The sequence below is a fragment of the Bison bison genome, unplaced genomic scaffold, assembly GCF_000754665.1.
Source record: "Bison bison bison isolate TAMUID 2011002044 unplaced genomic scaffold, Bison_UMD1.0 scf7180017864268, whole genome shotgun sequence".
Taxonomy (NCBI): domain Eukaryota; kingdom Metazoa; phylum Chordata; class Mammalia; order Artiodactyla; family Bovidae; genus Bison; species Bison bison.
Window position 1 is genome coordinate 1349120 of NW_011494840.1, and position 17431 is coordinate 1366550.

At 43.4% G+C, this 17431-nt stretch overlaps 1 protein-coding gene across 1 annotated transcript in view; it reads left to right on the plus strand.

The window, feature by feature from the left end:
• Nucleotides 1-2383: 2383 nt before the first annotated feature.
• The window catches only part of LMBRD1 (LMBR1 domain containing 1), a 132623-nt gene continuing 117575 nt past the window's right edge, over nucleotides 2384-17431 (plus strand). The window contains exons 1-2 of the mRNA XM_010848503.1: nucleotides 2384-2616; nucleotides 11946-12122. Coding sequence (XP_010846805.1) covers nucleotides 2542-2616; nucleotides 11946-12122 — 252 coding nt within the window. The 5' untranslated portion in view covers nucleotides 2384-2541. The remainder of the gene's footprint in view (nucleotides 2617-11945; nucleotides 12123-17431) is intronic.

Here is a 17431-nt window from a genome sequence, read left to right on the forward strand (position 1 = left end):
GAAACACTCTTCTTCTTTGATGACCCAACGGATGTTGGCAATTTGATCTCTGATATCTCTGCCTTTTCTAAATCCAGCTTGAACATCTGGAAGTTCACAGTTCACATACTGTTGATACCTGGCTTGGAAAATTTTGAGCATTATTTTGCTAGTGTGTGAAATGAGTGCAATTGTGTGGTAGTTTGAACATTCTTTGGTCTTTCTTTGGGATTGGAATGAAAACTGACCTTTTTCAGTTCTGTGGCCACTGCTAAGTTTTCCATATTTGCTAGCATATTGAATGCAGCACTTTATAGCATCATCTTTTATGATTTGAAAGAGCTCAACTGGAATTCCATCACTTCCAATAGCTTTGTTTGTAATGATATTTCCTAAGGTCCACTTGACTTCACACTCCAGGATGTCTGGTTCTAGGTGAGTGATCACACCATCGTGGTTATCTGGGTCATGAAGATCTTTTTCTGTATAGTTCTTCTGTGTATTGTTGCCACCTCTTCTTAATATCTTCTGCTTCTGTTGCTGCTGCTGCTAAGTCACTTCAGTCATGTCCGACTCTGTGCGACCCCATAGACTGCAGCCCACCAGGCTCCCCCGTCCCTGGGATTCTCCAGGCAAGAACACTGGAGTGGGTTGCCATTTCCTTCTCCAATGCATGAAAATGAAAAGTGAAAGTGAAGTCGCTCAGTCGTGTCTGACTCTTATCGACCCCATGGACTGCAGCCTACTAGGCTCCTGCTTCTGTTAGGTCCATACTATTCCTGTCCTTTATTGTGCCCATCTTTGCATGAAATATTCCCTTGGTATCTCTAATTTCTTGACGAGATCTGGCCTGGCATTGTCTTAAGTCTCTCCTCCAAGCTAGTGGGCCTTTAGTAGAATAATAGGCGAGCTTAGCAGGGAGAGGCAGATTTTAAGTGACCATAGTGTTTCCTGCAGCTGGTGGGGGGATTTCCAAGTGGCCTCCTAGAGTAGAGATGTCTCTACAATTCACTTTTAGGAAACCACGAGGGCGATCTCTGGAAAAGTGAATGGCCCGCAGGAGAGTCGCATTCAAACATGGGCAAGTTCAGAGAGCAGGAAGCCACCTTTGATGTTACATGTCACAGTAAAACTATCTTCTGTGTTTTCTTCTTCCCTCGTATCATCCAGGAAGGGAGACACTGCACTCCTTCCATTCAGCAGGATTCCAGCCCAAAACAGATCTTGAGTAGGGGATAACATCACCACATAATACATTGTAAAGAGATGTGAGATTCATACATAGAGTTGTGGTTAAATTACAAGTATGTTTTGCTCATTTCACTGGTTAACAATGTACCTACACTCCAGTGGACCCAGGCAGGCCATCTCAGGACCATTCCCCGTGCTTCACTTTGGGTCTGTGTGGATTATCTCATTCACTTACAAGCATCACTGTGCTAAATCGCTTGAGTCGTGTCTGACTCTGTCCAACCCCATAGACGCCAGCCCACCAGGCTCCCCCATTCCTGGGATTCTCAAGGCAAGAACACTGGAGTGGGTTGCTATTTCCTTCTCCAATGCGTGAAAGTGAAGTCCCTCAGTCGTGTTGGACTCTTAGCGACCCCATGGACTGCAGCCTACCAGGCTCCTCCGTCCATGGGATTTTCCAGGCAAAAGTACTGGAGTGGGGTGCCATTGCTTTCTCTGACAAGCATCACTAGAAGCTGTGATTTCATATAATATGTTCAGAAAGTCAAGTTCCATTAGGGTATGAAGTTATCACGGAAATTCACAGGCATGTAGAGATTTAAGTGTGCTTAGTCACTCAGTCATCCGACTCTTTGCGACCCCATGGACTGTATAGCCTGCCAGGTTTCTCTGTGAATTGGATTCTCCAGGTAAGAACACTGGAGTGTGTTGCTATGCCCTCCTCCAGGGGATCTTCCCAACCCAGGGATGGAACCCAGGTCTCCCAAATTGCAGACAGATTCTTTACCGTCTGAGCCACCGTACAAAGACCATAACATCCCATGATAAGGCAGCGTCCACCTCAGCAGCTACTCAGGCTGGGCCCAGGTGCCAGCAAATCAGAAAGTCATTTGGGCAGCTGGGAAAGTCCGCCATTCCTACAACCTGGGGAGGCCTTCTGCTAATTGAGCGGCTCTTTGGCCAAGGAAGGGACTTCCCTGGTGGCTCAAAGGAGACTAGAGAGCTTCCCTTACGATGGCAGTGGAAGCCCCTGAGGCGACTTGCCTCTGTTGACACATCTGCTGCTAAGCCCATGGGCGCCTGGGCGTTTCCGGTCAGCAGCCAGTTACGTGACGTCGCCGGGAGACCACGCCCTTCAGAACCCAGCACCGCCCTGCTGCCGGCCGTGCGTGACGTCACGGCGCCCGGACGCGCCCCGCCCCCGGCCGCTGTCGCCAGGGGCTGCTCCCAGCGGGTCTCCTAGGCAACCAGCGCTCCGCCCCTCCGCCCTTTAACCTTTAGGGTGCGCGCGCGCCGCGTCCTGCGCCGGTTCCTCCCTCCTCCCCTCTCTTGTCCCCCCCTTCACCGGGGCTGTCCCGGCCGGAAGCGAAGATGGCGGCGGCGGCGGCGGGCGCGGCGTCCGCCGAGCTGGTGATCGGCTGGTGCATCTTCGGCCTCCTCCTCCTGGTAGGGGAGGCGCTTGGCATGACCCGGGGTCTGGCCGGGGGACGGGGGCGGCCCCGCCGCTGGCCGCCGGGGCCCCGACTTCCTCGTCCCGCCCCTCCGGCTCCGGCGCCCGCCGCGGAGGCGCCGGGTGGGGGCGGGCCGCGGGAGGGGCGCGCCGGCTGCCGACTGCGGGCGCGGGGTGGTCCCCGTGGCGCAGCCAGTGCCCCAGACCTGGGCCCGAACAGAGGCCCCTGCGCACGGGGGAGCGGGGCGCCTAGAGGACAGGCCCCGGAGGCAGGCAGCTCCCGCCTGCGCGCGTCCCGCGGGCGCCGCGTCGTCGGCCCACGAGCCGGCTCTGCGCTCGGAGCGGCTCCACAGTGTCCCCGCTTTTAGGGCCGTGGGGTCCGCAGCCTTCTCTCCCCCATTGTACGGTACTGCCTTGGTGACGTGCGTTCTGACGGCGGCTTTCGCCTTCCTTCCTGGTTTTTGATGGCTGAGACACCTGTGCTGCGGAGTTGGGGCCCTGGTTACTTGCAGGGTCAGGGTCTGTGTGCCCACCTGTCTGACCTCAGGGTGCCTCCATCCCAGCCGCCTGACTCCTGCTTATCCAGGCAGCAAAACATGGGCCAGGTGGCCTAGCTTTTATTTCCGTAACCCATGTTAAAACCCTTTTAATTGGGAGTTCAGTTTATTTCTCTTCGTTCCCCTCCCCAGTCTCACTCTTCCTGGTAGTCTTCAGCCCAACCTGTTGTTTCTTCAGTGTCCCGAAGTATTAATGCCACTTGGCAGTAGGAAAACAACAAAATCAATCAAACAAACAAAAAAATCCAGTTTACTTGTTGAAATCAAATTTTGCCTCATTTTACTTTACTTTCTAGATTCTGTTACCGTGTCTGCAATCTGTATAGTATGTTTTTTTCTTGTAGGTGTTGCAACAGAAACTGCCTCCTTCCTGCAGTGTGTGAAATCTTGAAAAGGCTTCTTTTGTAGCCTTTACCACATGCCCAGAAAGTAATAATGCCCTTACCTTGGAACATGGTTTTTTCTGTTTGGAGAAAGGGAAAGACCTGAAGGTTGGCTTTGGTTTCCACAGCCTGTACTTGGGCTTTGACTATTGTATTCACTTGACTTTGTAGGGGAATAAAATTTGGCACCCCAAAATGTCTCTCTGGCATGGGGATTAGTTTAGACTGGTGATTTGTAAGAAATGGAAGACTCAAGAAATATTTCTTTTTACATCTGCCTTAGCCACTGGAAGAATTTGGATCAGGGCCCTGTCTCCAAAATAAGATTTATCACCAGAGATACCTGCAAAGAATGTGGGCTGGGTTTGGTGGGCCTAGAGCTCAGAGAGTACCTCTGTGTCCTTTTGTCCCTGCCTGGCCCAGCAAAAGTAAAAAGTTTGTTTACTAAACTTTAGCTTTCTACTTGCATGTGAAGTGCCGTCTTCCCAGTTCAGGTCCCAGGCCATCACTTCCAGCATCCTCTGTCTATAGCTGAAGGTGGTATTTAGAGTGAGGGCTTTGGCCATTTTGTTAAGTTTTCTTGGGTATCTCCCCTTTACAGTATCAGTTCAGTTCAGTCTAGTCGGTCAGTCGTGTCCGACTCTTTGCAACCCTATGAATCGCAGCACGCCAGGCCTCCCTGTCCATCACCAACTCCCGGAGTTCAACCAAACTCATGTGCACTGAGTCGGTGATGCCATCCAGCCATGTCAAACTCTGTTGTCCCCTTCTCCTCCTGCCCCCAATCCCTCCCAGCATCAGGGTCTTTTCCAATGAGTCAACTCTCTGCATGAGGTGGCCAAAGTATTGGAGTTTCAGCCTCAGAATCAGTCCTTCCAATGAACACCCAGGACTGGTGTCCTTTGGGATGGACTGGTTGGATCTCCTTGCAGTCCAAGGGACTCTCAAGAGTCTTCTCCAACACTACAGTTCAAAAGCATCAATTCTTCTGCGCTCAGCTTTCTTCACAGTCCAACTCCCACATCCATATATGACCACTGGAAAAACCGTAGCCTTGACTAGACTGACCTTTGTTGGCAAAGTAATATCTCTGCTTTTGAATATGCTATCTAGGTTGGTCATAACTTTCCTTCCAAGGAGTAAGCGTCTTTTAATTTCATGGCTGCAGTCACCATCTGCAGTGATTTTGGAGCCCAAAAAATAAAGTCTGACACTGTTTCCCCATCTATTTCCCATGAAGTGATGGGACCAGATGCCATGATCTTAGTTTTCTGAATGTTGAGCTTTAAGCCAACTTTTTCACTCTCCGCTTTCACTTTCATCAAGAGGCTTTTTAGTTCCTCTTCACTTTCTGCCATAAGGGTGGTGTCATCTGCATATCTGTGGTTATTATTTCTCCTGGCAATCTTGATTCCAGCTTGTGCTTCTTACAGCCCAGAGTTTCTCATGATGTACTCTGCATATAAGTTAAATAAACAGGGTGACCATATACAGCCTTGACGTACTCCTTTTCTTACTTGGAACCAGTCTGTTGTTCCATGTCCAGTTCTAACTGTTGCTTCCTGACCTGCATATCGGTTTCTCAAGAGGCAGGTCAGGTGGTCTGGTATTCCCATCTCTTGAAGAATTTCCACAGTTTATTATGATCCACACTTTCAAAGGCTTTGGCATAGTTAATAAAGCAGAAGTCAATGTTTTTCTGGAACTCTCTTGCTTTTTCCATGATCCAGCAGATGTTGGCAATTTGATCTCTAGTTCCTCTGCCTTTCCTAAAACCAGCTTGAACATCTGGAAGTTCACGGTTCACGTATTGCTGAAGCCTGGCCTGTACAGTATGCTGCTGCTGGTGCTACGTCGCTTCAGTTGTGTCCGACTCTGTGCGACCCCATAGACAGCAGCCCACCAGGCTCCCCGTCCCTGGGATTCTCCAGGCAAGAACACTGGAGTGGGTTGCCATTTCCTTCTCCAATGCATGAAGGTGAAAAGTGAAAGTGAAGTCCTTCAGTTGTGTCCGACTCCTAGCGACCCCATGGACTGCAGCCTACCAGGTTCCTCCGTCCATGGGATTTTCCAGGCAAGAATATGGGATACATGTTATTAAATATTTGATTTTCTCCTGTTGATCTAGCTCATGTCAATTTAATTGTTAGACCAGGCAAAAGAAAAAGGAAAAGTAAATTTCTTTCTTCCTGACAGTTTAGAGGAAAACAAAGGAGCACATAACCTGTATCAGAGTTCAGGGAGAATAACTTGGCAATTATCAACAAATAAACATTTCAGATACAGCAGTTATGCTATAAATTGTAGGAGGATGCAAATAAAATGTGACCTTTAAGAGGGCCTGAAGATAGGTGGGAAAATAAGAATTCTTGAAACAGGTCTATTAAGTACTGAAAACCAAAGCATGATTTTATAAATTAAATAGGGCTTGAGAGAATAAAGAACAATTTTGGGAGAAAGTGGAATAGAGGCAAAGTTTGGATAGAAAAGGAAGGGAAAGCTTTTAAGTTGGTGAAATTACAGCTGCTGCTGCTGCTAAGTTGCTTCAGTCGTGTCCGACTCTGTGCGACCCCATAGACGGCAGCCCACCAGGCTCCCCCGTCCCTGGGATTCTCCAGGCAAGAACACTGGAGTGGGTTGCCATTTCCTTCTCCAATGCATGAAAGTGAAAAGTGAAAGTGAAGTCCCTCAGTCGTGTCTGACTCTTCACGACCCCATGGACTGCAGCCCACCAGGATCCTCTGTCCATGGGATTTTCCAGGCAGGAGTACTGGAGTGGGGTGCTATTGCCTTCTCCGGATATTACAGCAGGAACAAAATAAAATGAAAATAGAATTAACGGTTTGAAATTAGATGTTAGAATAGGACTAAATTAGCAGTGAGGGCCATTGTTTAATTTTCTGCAAATCTCTTTTAATTTGTGGATTATTAGATGAGAACTGGATTCTCATGTGTGCTTCTGCATCCAACCTTTAGAGAGGTTACCATGAGATTTTAGTGATACGTAGTTGGAAGCAGAGTATCTTTTAGGTCATTGTGACGTTGTTCTTTATAATATTACATCAAAACTCAGTAAGTAGCAGCTTCTTAGTATGAAATATGGGCTTTGAAACCCTATCAGTGAACTTTTGTTCTTTCCCCTATAGGTGGTTTTATAACATGATGCATTTGGTCATTTAGAAAATAACTGGTTCACCGAGCTAAGCAGATCTTCGAAATACGGATATATTTCATTACATAAATCAAATATCACATCCATCAGTACCACCACTGTACTTGTCAGAAGAAATGTCTCAGAAATAAGTATTGAGAAATTGCCAAGCTCACAGTCTTGGATACGTAGTCATTTGCGCTTTCAAGTGAAAATGCTGTTTCTTGGAAATAGTGCCTCCTTTGGCTTTCAGCTCTTAACATAGGATACTTTTCCTGGAGACAGCCATCTCTACTTGAGCACATTCACATTTTCCTCCATGGATTATTAAAAAAGGCATGGGTTAAAGTTTAATGAAGTTGACATTTACTGCTTTGTCGATTGTAGTTTTAAATAGTCTTTTTTTCCTTCTGTGAGTGTGTGGTGGTTAAAAAAATAGTCACTACTGGCATGTTTGATTCCATTGTTTTGATTTGTGCTTAATTGGCCAGCAGTTTTCCCCACCATTGGGTTTCCCTGGTGGCTCTGCTGGTAAAGAATCCACCTGCAATGTGGGAGACCTCGGTTCCATCCCTGTTGGGAAAATCCCCTGGAGAAGGGAACGGCTGCCCACTCCAGTATTCTGGCCTGGAGAATTCCATGGACTATATATAGTCCATGGGGTGGCAAAGAGTCTGACAGGACGGAGTGACTTTTACCACCATAACTTATGTACCACGAGTGCAAATATCAATGTGGAAATATCAGTGTAGTAGTATTGTGAGAACAGTTTTCAATTTGCAGTTCCCCAGAAAGAGTTGTGGGACTGCCCGGGGTCTAGGGACTTAACACTTTGAGAACTGCTGCTAATCACCTGTTAAAGATTCAGAACACTGAAATTGACAGCTTTTATAATCTTGGGCAAACAGGATGGGCTTCATTTTCTGCTGTCACATAAGGAAAGGTTGGACTTGGCTCCTCCAAGCCTATAATTTAACTGTCCACATTTACTATATCAAATCTGAGCCCTTTACTCTAGTCCCCACCTCCACAGGATTGTCAATAATTTGGCTTACACCATCTCTCAAATTGCATTTCCTGTAACTGTATAAGGTTGAGTCTCCGTTTCTTTAAAGCAAGTTTACTTTTGTTACTCCAAGTGAGGGGATCATCTGGGAACTTGTTAGAAATACAAATACGGGGCCCCAGCCTTGCAGAATCAGAATCTGCAGTTTGACAAGATCTCAAGTGGCATGTGTTCCTTGATTCTCACTCCTGCCTCTGCCCAGGTACTTCTCCACCTTGACTGCTCATTACAGACACCTGGGGAGTATTAAAAGCCCTAATGCCCAAACCAGTTAAGTCAGAATCACTTGGGAGGGGTTGGGGGCTGCTCTGAATCTTTCCTTATGACTGTTAGCAGAATTATATATTAGTTTCTTTCATGAAATTCTCTAAAATGTTATTTCATATGACATTTAATAATAATTGCTGCTCTTTGTTGAGCAATTACTAGCCTAGGCACGGTGCTAAACTCTTTACATTCAGTTCCTATAACCTGCTATGAAACAAAAATTCTTATCTTACAGATGAGGACAGTTGGTTTATTTTATAATGTAATAACTATTGATAGATTTAACCTGAAAACAAAAAGCTCTTTGGGGTCTGTTTTAATAAAGTTTCCCCAAACCCCTAAAAGTTTGGGATCCTCTGGCTGAACTGTTTGCCCAGGTTGCCCTTTTCCTGCTCGACTGCCTGTTATTGGCAAGCTTCTTCCTCTGCAATAGTACCCGCTGCTTCAAACTTTGTATAAGTGCAGATCTTCTTCAAGTCCAGCAAAAAGTTTATTCTGCGTTTTGTTTTAGCTGTTGCTAAGGATAGAAAGGCTCATCTTCCAGTGACTTCCAAAATAATTTGGGGAAAGCTATATTTGTCAATTTAGAAACAAACACATGAAATATTATTATAAGTAACATTTTATAAAAGAATATTTTCCAAAACAAAATGAAATTAGTAAATTGTTAAGAATTTGAATAAAGGTCTTTTTCCGACCTTTTTTCCTCCTTGCCTCCCTACGTTTTCTTTTATTTCTTTCTTTCCAACATCCATGTTCTGAAGTGCACATTTTTCTTTTCACTTTATTTTTTCCTGCTGTTCTGACACCAACTGAAATGTTAATAATGTAAAGAAATTACATGCAACAACTTGGATGGATTTCAAATTCATTAAGTTAAGTAAAAGAAGCCAGACTCAAAAGACATACTATGTAAGTACACTGACATTCTAGAAGAAGCAGAAGCTGTGGGCATAGATAATAGATAGTGGTTCTCAAGAGCTAAGGAGTGGTGCGCTTAGTCACTCCATCATGGCTGACTCTTTGTGACCCCATGGACTATAGCCTACCAGGCTCCTCTGTCCAAGGAGGTTCTCCAAGCAAGAATACTGGAGTGGGTTGCCATGACCTCCTTCAGGGGATCTTCCCAACCCAGGGATCGAACCCATGTCTTCTGTTTTGCAGGCAGATTCGTTACCAACTGAGCCACCAGGGAAGTGGAGAGAGGGGTTAATTATGGAAGGGCAAAGGAGGTTTTTCTGAAGTGATGGAACTGTTCTTTTCTGTTGATTGTGTCAGGAGAATTTAGAAACTGTAACTAGTTAGGTGGTGTTCTTAGTTCATTTCTGGCTCCTGAAGTATGATACCCGAAAGGGAAATAATGTTACATGAAAAATTAGGTTTGCCTATTGATGAGTGTTGAGTCAGCAGACACAACCAAACCAAAGATCAGGAGAAGGGAGAACACTGGGGGTCTTTGCTAAGCCAGTCCTCATCAGCAGGATTGGGGAAGTTTAAAGGTAAGGGTCATACATATTCATGATGGGGCTTGGGTGGTAGACAGAATCCAAGGAGGGTCAGAAGAGATCAGCATCATCCCTCGGGTTCCAGTTGATCTCGTAGTTGAACACTTCAGCACAATCTTTGAAACAGACCTGGAAGTTTTTACAACTGATGTACTATCTTTGCTGTAGTTACTTCTCTTGCTTGATAGAGTCGTTTGTTTCTGCATCATTTTGTTCCCTCTAGATCTTTAATTACTGAGATCTGTACAAGGGCAAGCATTGTGGCCAGGCTTAGATCACCAAGTAGCTTACGCCAAAAATGGTTTCTCATATGTCAAGAAAGCCATGCCTGGATCTCTTTCTCTAGGGAACCCGTACCTTGTCTGCACCAAAAGTTAAATCTTGAAAATCGTGAAAGGACAGAACAAAGCTTGTGTCCCAGAGCTTTTATAGAGCTTACGTAAAACCTTGGTTCTCAAGTTTGCCTCAGATTGGGATCCTCAGTGCCGATGCCTAGAGAAGCCTCAGTCTCTGATGAAAGTGATTTGGGGGAGGGGGGGTGCATAAAGAAATTTTAAGTTTTTACCAGGGGGATTCTAACACAGCCAAGGTTGAGAATCACCCATTTAGGATCTGGCTGCCATCCCGCTATGATTGAGTAAAGCAGAGATTCTCGAAGTGTAGTCTCTGGACCAGCATCAGCCTTTCTGGGAACTTGTTACAAATACAGGTTTTCTGGACCTTCTCCAGACCTATTGAATTTGAAACTGCTATAGTGGCCCTTCAGAGAATTCTGATGCCAGAATTTGAATTCTGATGCTAAAGTCCTTTACTCTGTGTTAATTTCTAGAAAGATGTTGGTCCATTAAGAAGACCTGATGGATTACAGATGTCAACCTCAGTACCTCTGAGTGTACTTTTTCCCCTGGAAAGTTCCTTGAAATGCACAAGCATCCATTTTCAGTGTTCATTCTTCTTTGTTTGTGTGTGTTAGTTGCTTAGTCGTGTCTGACTCTTGGCAACCCCATAGACTGCAGCCCACCAGGCCCCTGCGTCCATGGGATTCTCCAGGCAAGAACACTGGAGTGGCTTGCCATTTCCTTCTCCAGCAGGAACTATAGAAAGAAAGAAAGTGAAGTCGCTCAGTTGTGTCCAACTCTTTGCAGCCCCATGGACTGCAGCCCACCAGGCTTCTCCGTCCATGGGATTTTCCAGGCAAGAGTACTGGAGTGAGATGCCATTGCCTTCTCTGTCTTCTTTGTTTAATACCCTTTAAAATGTGAATTACAGTATAATATGTTGATTGCATGGTGATTCTTGACAGTTAACCTTTAGCTGAATGATATTCTTGAACTGTCACAAAGGGACAGAAGTTAATTTCAGTTTGGGTGGTGTTTTGTGATGCTTCTGTAGTAAGAACAGGATAGAACAACTTTTTTTTTAATCAATTTTTTTTTTTATTGAAGGATACTTGCTTTACAGATTTTGTTGTTTTCTGTCAAACCTCAACATGAACCAGCCATAGGTATACATATATCCTCTCCCTTTTGAACCTCCCTCCCCTCTCCCTCCCCATCCCACCCTGCTAGGTTGATACAGAACCCCTGTTTGAGTTTCTTAGCCATATAGAAAATTCCCATTGGCAATCTATATTGTAATATAAGTTTCCATGTTACTCTTTCCATACATCTCACCCTCTCCTCCCCTCTCCTTGTGTCCACAAATCTATTCTGTATGTCTGTTTCTCCATTGTGGCCCTGTAAGTAAATTCTTCAGTACCATTTTTCTAGATTCCATGTATATGTGTTAGAATATGATATTTATCTTTCTCTTTCTGACTTACTTCACTCTGTATAATAGGTTCTAAGTTCATCCACTTCATTAGAACTGACTCAAAGGCATTCCTTTTTATGGCTGAGTAATATTCCATTGTGTATATGGACAACAACTTCTTTATCCATTCATCAGTTGATGGACATCTAGGTTGCTTCCATGTTCCGGCTATTGTAAATAGTCCTGCAATGAACAATGGGAAACAACTTTCAGTTACATCTCCTTTAGCTTGGGAAAATGTATAGGGAAAAGTATTCAGAGCTAGTTATAACTGTAATGTGTCAACCGTTAATGGTCATACTGTGTTTGCGAGCAAATATGTAACTGAGCACTGTTATCAACAACCTTTGCTTGTTTTTTTGGTGTCTTGGCACCCCAGTGATGATGTACTGCTTTAATGAACTTGGCTTTGAAAACGATAAATCCTGACTAAGTTTATAAGGGGTAGGGGACTTCTCCATGCACATCCGAAAGCATCTTTACTTGGCATAAAGTTTCCCACCAGGAACTTTAAAACACATTCTAAAATCAGTATTAGAGCATAGATAGGGCAGTAACAAAACATTTCTTTCTGTCTGTTTCAGGCTATTTTGGCGTTCTGCTGGATATATGTTCGCAAATATCAGAGTCAGCGGGAAAGTGAAGTTGTCTCCACCATAACCGCCATTTTTTCTCTGGCCATTGCGCTGATCACATCAGCACTTCTTCCAGTGGATATATTTTTGGTTTCTTACATGAAAAATCAAAATGGTACATTTAAGGTAATTATTTTGTTCTTTCATATTCTTGGCAATTAAGTATTTAATTAAATGTGTAGCAGTGCAGTGTGTGTTGTGTTTTATTGTTGTCTCTGGGAGTAAGTGAGAATGGAAATGCACACAGAGGCTGAAGATGTGACAACTAATGTGGAAGAGACTTTTCACTGTTTTACAACCATCTAAGTCCTTTTGTTAATCAAAAAATTTGCCAACTGATCACAATAGGTTTTATTTTTGTGCCTGTAGTAGCTCCCTTGAAGTCTGACTGGATTTCTGTTATCTAATTAAGATAATTTAGAAGGACCTTTGTTAGTGGCAGATTATGGTCTTCAATTCTGTGTCATGTTGAAGACCCCGAGTCACTGTGATGCAGGCTGCAGACAATCAGACCTGAGTTCTAGTCTTGGCTCCTCACTACCTAGGTTGTGTCTTTGGCCAAACTGAACTTTTTGGACTTCATGGTCCTTATATTTAAAATGCATGGTGTTAGACTGAAGGCTTCTGAGTTCCTTTTCAATTATTTAGATTACTTTTACATTTCTTATTTAGTGTAAACTCTGAGATAGAAAGTGTATTTTGTTTGTTTCTAGGTGGTCAGTGTCTGACACATAGTAGGTACTTAAATATTTGAATGAAATGTTATTTTAGTTATCTCAGTAATGCATGGTTCCAAAATAACTTCCTGAATTGGGCCAACTGGACTTAAATAATTTCATAATTTTTTTGAGTTAGGTTTGGCTAGATTCCAGTTGCTGTGAAAACTGCATTTCTTTTCTATAGGTTAGTCATTCATTTAGCAAGTATTAACTGAGGTCTTAGTATGTGCTGAATGCTGTAGAGAGATAGAAACTAGTGTCCATAGAGTACTTAGTGTGTGCCAGACCCTCTCCTAAATGGTTTACATATCTTAATGTCCCAACAACTCAATGAGGTAGATAGTGTTATCTCTGTTTTCATAGAGATGGGCAGGAAGCCAAGGTTCAGAGAGGTGATATAACCCATCTCAGGTCTGGGGTTTGAATATGCTGTTACTGGGATTTCCTATATGCAGTGTATAATTATTGTTTGAGCAGAGAGTTTTTTTAATTTTTAAATTTAGAATATTAGGTTTGTTTAGATTTTGTGGAATTACATTTTCATCTGGAAATTTCTAAAGTATTTTAATGAAATTATGAGCTTTCCCTTAGATCATGTAGTTGTTCTGGGACCATACTAAGTTTAGTAATCACTTTTTGGATACTAGTTTTTTGTTTTATTTATTTTTAATTTGTGAGATTACATTATACTTGTTTAAATAAGACTTCAGGAATTCACCTGCCTACAGAAACAAAAGTATTTCCCATTAAGACTTATGACATTTATTCTATTAAATGCTTCATTAGAGAAGAAAATGTATAGCTGTAGTTAGTGTGCTTATTTTATGTTTGTTAAATCGACTTGTCTCCTGAGAAACCTGCATGCAGGTCAAGAAACAACAGTTAAGAACAGATGTGGAACAATGGACTGGTTCAGAATTGGGAAAGGAGTATGACAAGGCTGTACGTATATTGTCACCCTGCTTATTTAACGTCTATGCAGAATACATTATGTGAAATGCTGGGCTGGATGAACCACAAGGTGGAATAAAGATGGCCAGGAGAAATATCAACAACCTCAGATAATGCAGATGATAACACTCTAATGGCAGAAAGTGAAGAGGAACTAAAGAGCCTCTTATGAGGGTGAAAGAAGAAAGTGAACAAAATGGCTTAAAACTCAACATTCAAAAAACTAAGATCATGGCATCCAGTCCCATCACTTCGTGGCAAATAGATGGAGAAAAAGTGAAAATAGTGACAGATTTTATTTTCTTGGGCTCCAAAATCAATTTGGACAGTGAATGCAGCCATAAAATTAAAAGACACTTGCTCCTTGGAAGGACAAAGCTAGACAGCATATTAAAACGCAGAGATATCACTATTGACAGGTCTATAGTCAAAGCTATGGTTTTTCCAGTAGTTATATACAGATGTGAGAGTTGGACCATGAAGAAATCTGGGCACTAAATAAGTGATAGTTTCAAATTGTGGTGCTGGAGAAGACTCTTGAGAGTCCTTTGGACAGCAAGATCAAACTAGTCAATCCTAAAGAAAATCAACCCTGAATCTTCATTCAGAAGGACTGATGATGCTGATATTGAAGCTCCAGTACTTTGGCCACTTGATGTGAAGAGTCGACTCATTGGAAAAGACCCTGATACTGGAAAAGATTGAAGGCAAAAGAAGGGGGTGACAGAGGATGAGATGGTTAGACAGCATCACTGACCTCAGTGGGCATGAGTTTGAGCAAACTCTGGGAGAGAGTGAAGAACAGGGAAGCCAGTGCTGCAGTTCATGGAGTCATAAAGAGTCAGACAGGACTTAGTGACTAAACGACAACAAAAATCTAAATGTGGCACCAATATTTAGAAGGGAAAAATTCCATGTTAAGGTTTTTCCTCTCTTCTTTAAAAACTTTTTCATTATCGAGGGATTCATTCAGCAATTGTATGGCCTTTGTGATAGCTTACGGTGAACGGTGTTAGATTTGTGATCTCCAAAGATTTAGCTTCGGGACCAGGAACCAGGCTTGATCACTCAAGAGCTTTTGTGTAGCAGAGTTTTATTAAAGTATAAAAAGGGACAGAGAAAGCTTCTGACACAGACCTCAGAAGGGGGATGAGAGTGCTCCCCTCGCTAGTGTTAGCAAGGGAGTTATATACTTTTTTAATTGGTTATTACAATAAAAAGAATGTTTCAAGGTGGTAAAGATCTTACTAGACCCACTCCTATAACTTACATTTTAAGATAACAGGTTAGCCAGGTTTTCAGGAAGAGAAACTGTCTTCAAGCAGGATACGTTGTTGTTTTATAATCCTTGGTACAGAGTTTAAAGTGAGTTGTTTGTTATGTAATTATCAGTTCTGGGCTTAAAGAAAAAAATGTTTTATGTGACTGAGGAGTGTAGACAAAAAAAGATGTTTGTCCTTTCCTCCTTCTTGAGAATTCCAGACCCCTGTTTCCACTCTGAGATCTCTAGACTCTTTTCTCCTCCTCGGGGATCCCAGACTTTTTATCAGCCTGCCTAGGAATTCTGTCCTTTCATTCCTTCCTTTTCTTTTAGGAGAATTATGGTGCCAAGGGAAAGGGGCGTTGTTTTCATTGCATAACTACTTCCTGCTGTTGAGGGGCATAGTCCCTAAATTGTTGAAGCAACGTATTCTGCTAAACCCTCATATGGAGGGTCTCTGATCTGCTAAACCCTCATATGACCGGGCCTCAAGTAATAGTTGGAGGAGGCTGTGGCACTTATAGGAGCCTGGTCAACCATTTGTAACTTAAAAGTTTTCAGGCGGTTAGAAACAAACCACATTTTACAGTTACAGATGTAAGGCAAAATAGTCATTAAACCAAGTTAAAACATAATCAAAATTAAAAGTTACATTATGTCCATAGTTAAGGTACAATATGTTATACCAGTCCATCTTAGGATTGCTGGATGTCATCACAGAGTTGAAGAAAGTCTTTTCCTTGAAGTGGAGAAACCTACTCTGGGAAGTCTTTAATTGATGAGAAGGGGGAACGCTCTACAGACCCAGCAGTTTTGATTCCAGTATTATGGAATGCAGTGTAGGAACGAGCCCAGGACAGGAAGGCGTTGTCTTAAGGGTCAAATGGCAGACTCAGGACTTCTGGAGTCAGCAGAAGCAAGCCACGTCGATTCTCAGACTCATGTCCGTTCTTGGCTCAAACACCGGCTTGTTTGACTCAAAGGCTGGGTCAGGAGTTAACCTCCCAGTAATGTCTGTTGAAAAGGCTGAAAGCTGAGTCACATAGTTAGTTCTAAGGCTTTAGTATCTATGACAATATCTGTGTGCAAAACCAGTCTGTCATTGAGGTAATCCCATTTTTTGGGGGCAGTTCATACCCTCATTATTAAAGGTATGGGTAAAACTAAACCAACTATCTTGTGTTTCCTGAGTTAGCTTACCAAGATGCCTCTTAATAACGTCATTAGTCTTTTCAACCTTTCCTGAAGATTGGGGTCTCCAGGAACAGTGTAAGTGATGCTCTATTCCTAGAGCTTTCGACACTCCTTGAGTTACAGCAGCTTTAAAGATGGAGCCATTGTTGCTCTGAACTTTAGAGTCTAAGATCCCACTTACATCATGAGAAGTCAGTACATTAAGATTTCGCCCATTAATAAACTTAGGAGCTTTAGGCATTAGCAAAACAGTAGTAGCAATTACCCTTAAGCAATGTGGCCATAGCCTTTTTTCAGTAACAAACAAACTAAACTCAGATTCTGTGGGCAAACTCAAAGCGGGAGCCTGCGAGAGAGCAGTTTGAAGAGCCTTAAAAGCCCTTTGAGTCTCTGGGGACCAAACCAGCTTGTTGGTTTGGGTCTGCTGAGTCTCAGTTGTAAGTGTATATAAAGGCTGGGCAAGTTCCCCATAACCCAGAATCCAAATGAGGCAATAGCCTATAATGCCCAAGAATCCTCTCAGTCATCTTAAAGTCATGGTAGAGGATGATTTAGTATAGATTCAATTCTAGAAAGCAAACTTCAAATCAATGACTGAAAAATATTTGGTTCAGTCAGAAATTTCAGACAATGAAGTATCAGGATTAGGCACTTACTATTTGTATATCTTGAACAAGTCTCCAGTTATCGTTTGACTTCTTTTTACACCCAAAATAGGAGTGCTGCATGGACTGTTACAGGGGATTAATAGTCCTTGTTCTCTAAATTTTCAGTGATGGGTTTTAACCCTTCCTTAACCTCAGGTTTTAATGGATACTGCTTATGATGTGGAAGTAGGTGAGGGTCTTTGAGTTTGATAGTGACAGAAATAGCATTTTGTGCTTGACCTACAGTTTTTACATCAGCCCACACTTTAGCATTTACATTTTCTTCAGTTATAAGAGCAGGCTCCATGTTCATGAAAACAGAGGCCTGGACCTTGTTTAGTATATCCCTCCCCAGAAGGGGTGGGGGGAGCTCTGGCACGGTCAGAAACGTGTGAGAAAATAGCAGAGCCCCAGTTGCAGCTTAAAGGATGACTGAAATAATAGCGTTTGGCTCGTCCAGACACCCCCATTACGGTAGTGGATCAGGAGGAAAGCAGACCAGGGGCTTTAGTGAGCAGAAAGTTGCCCCAGTGTCCAAAAGAGGTCGATGGGTTGGCCCCCACAGTTATTAATACCTGGGGTTCCTCAGGTGTAATTAGGACGGGAGCTTGTGTGGGGACCCCCCGGGCACCTTCAGTCCGGGTTATCTTGAGAGTCCGACCC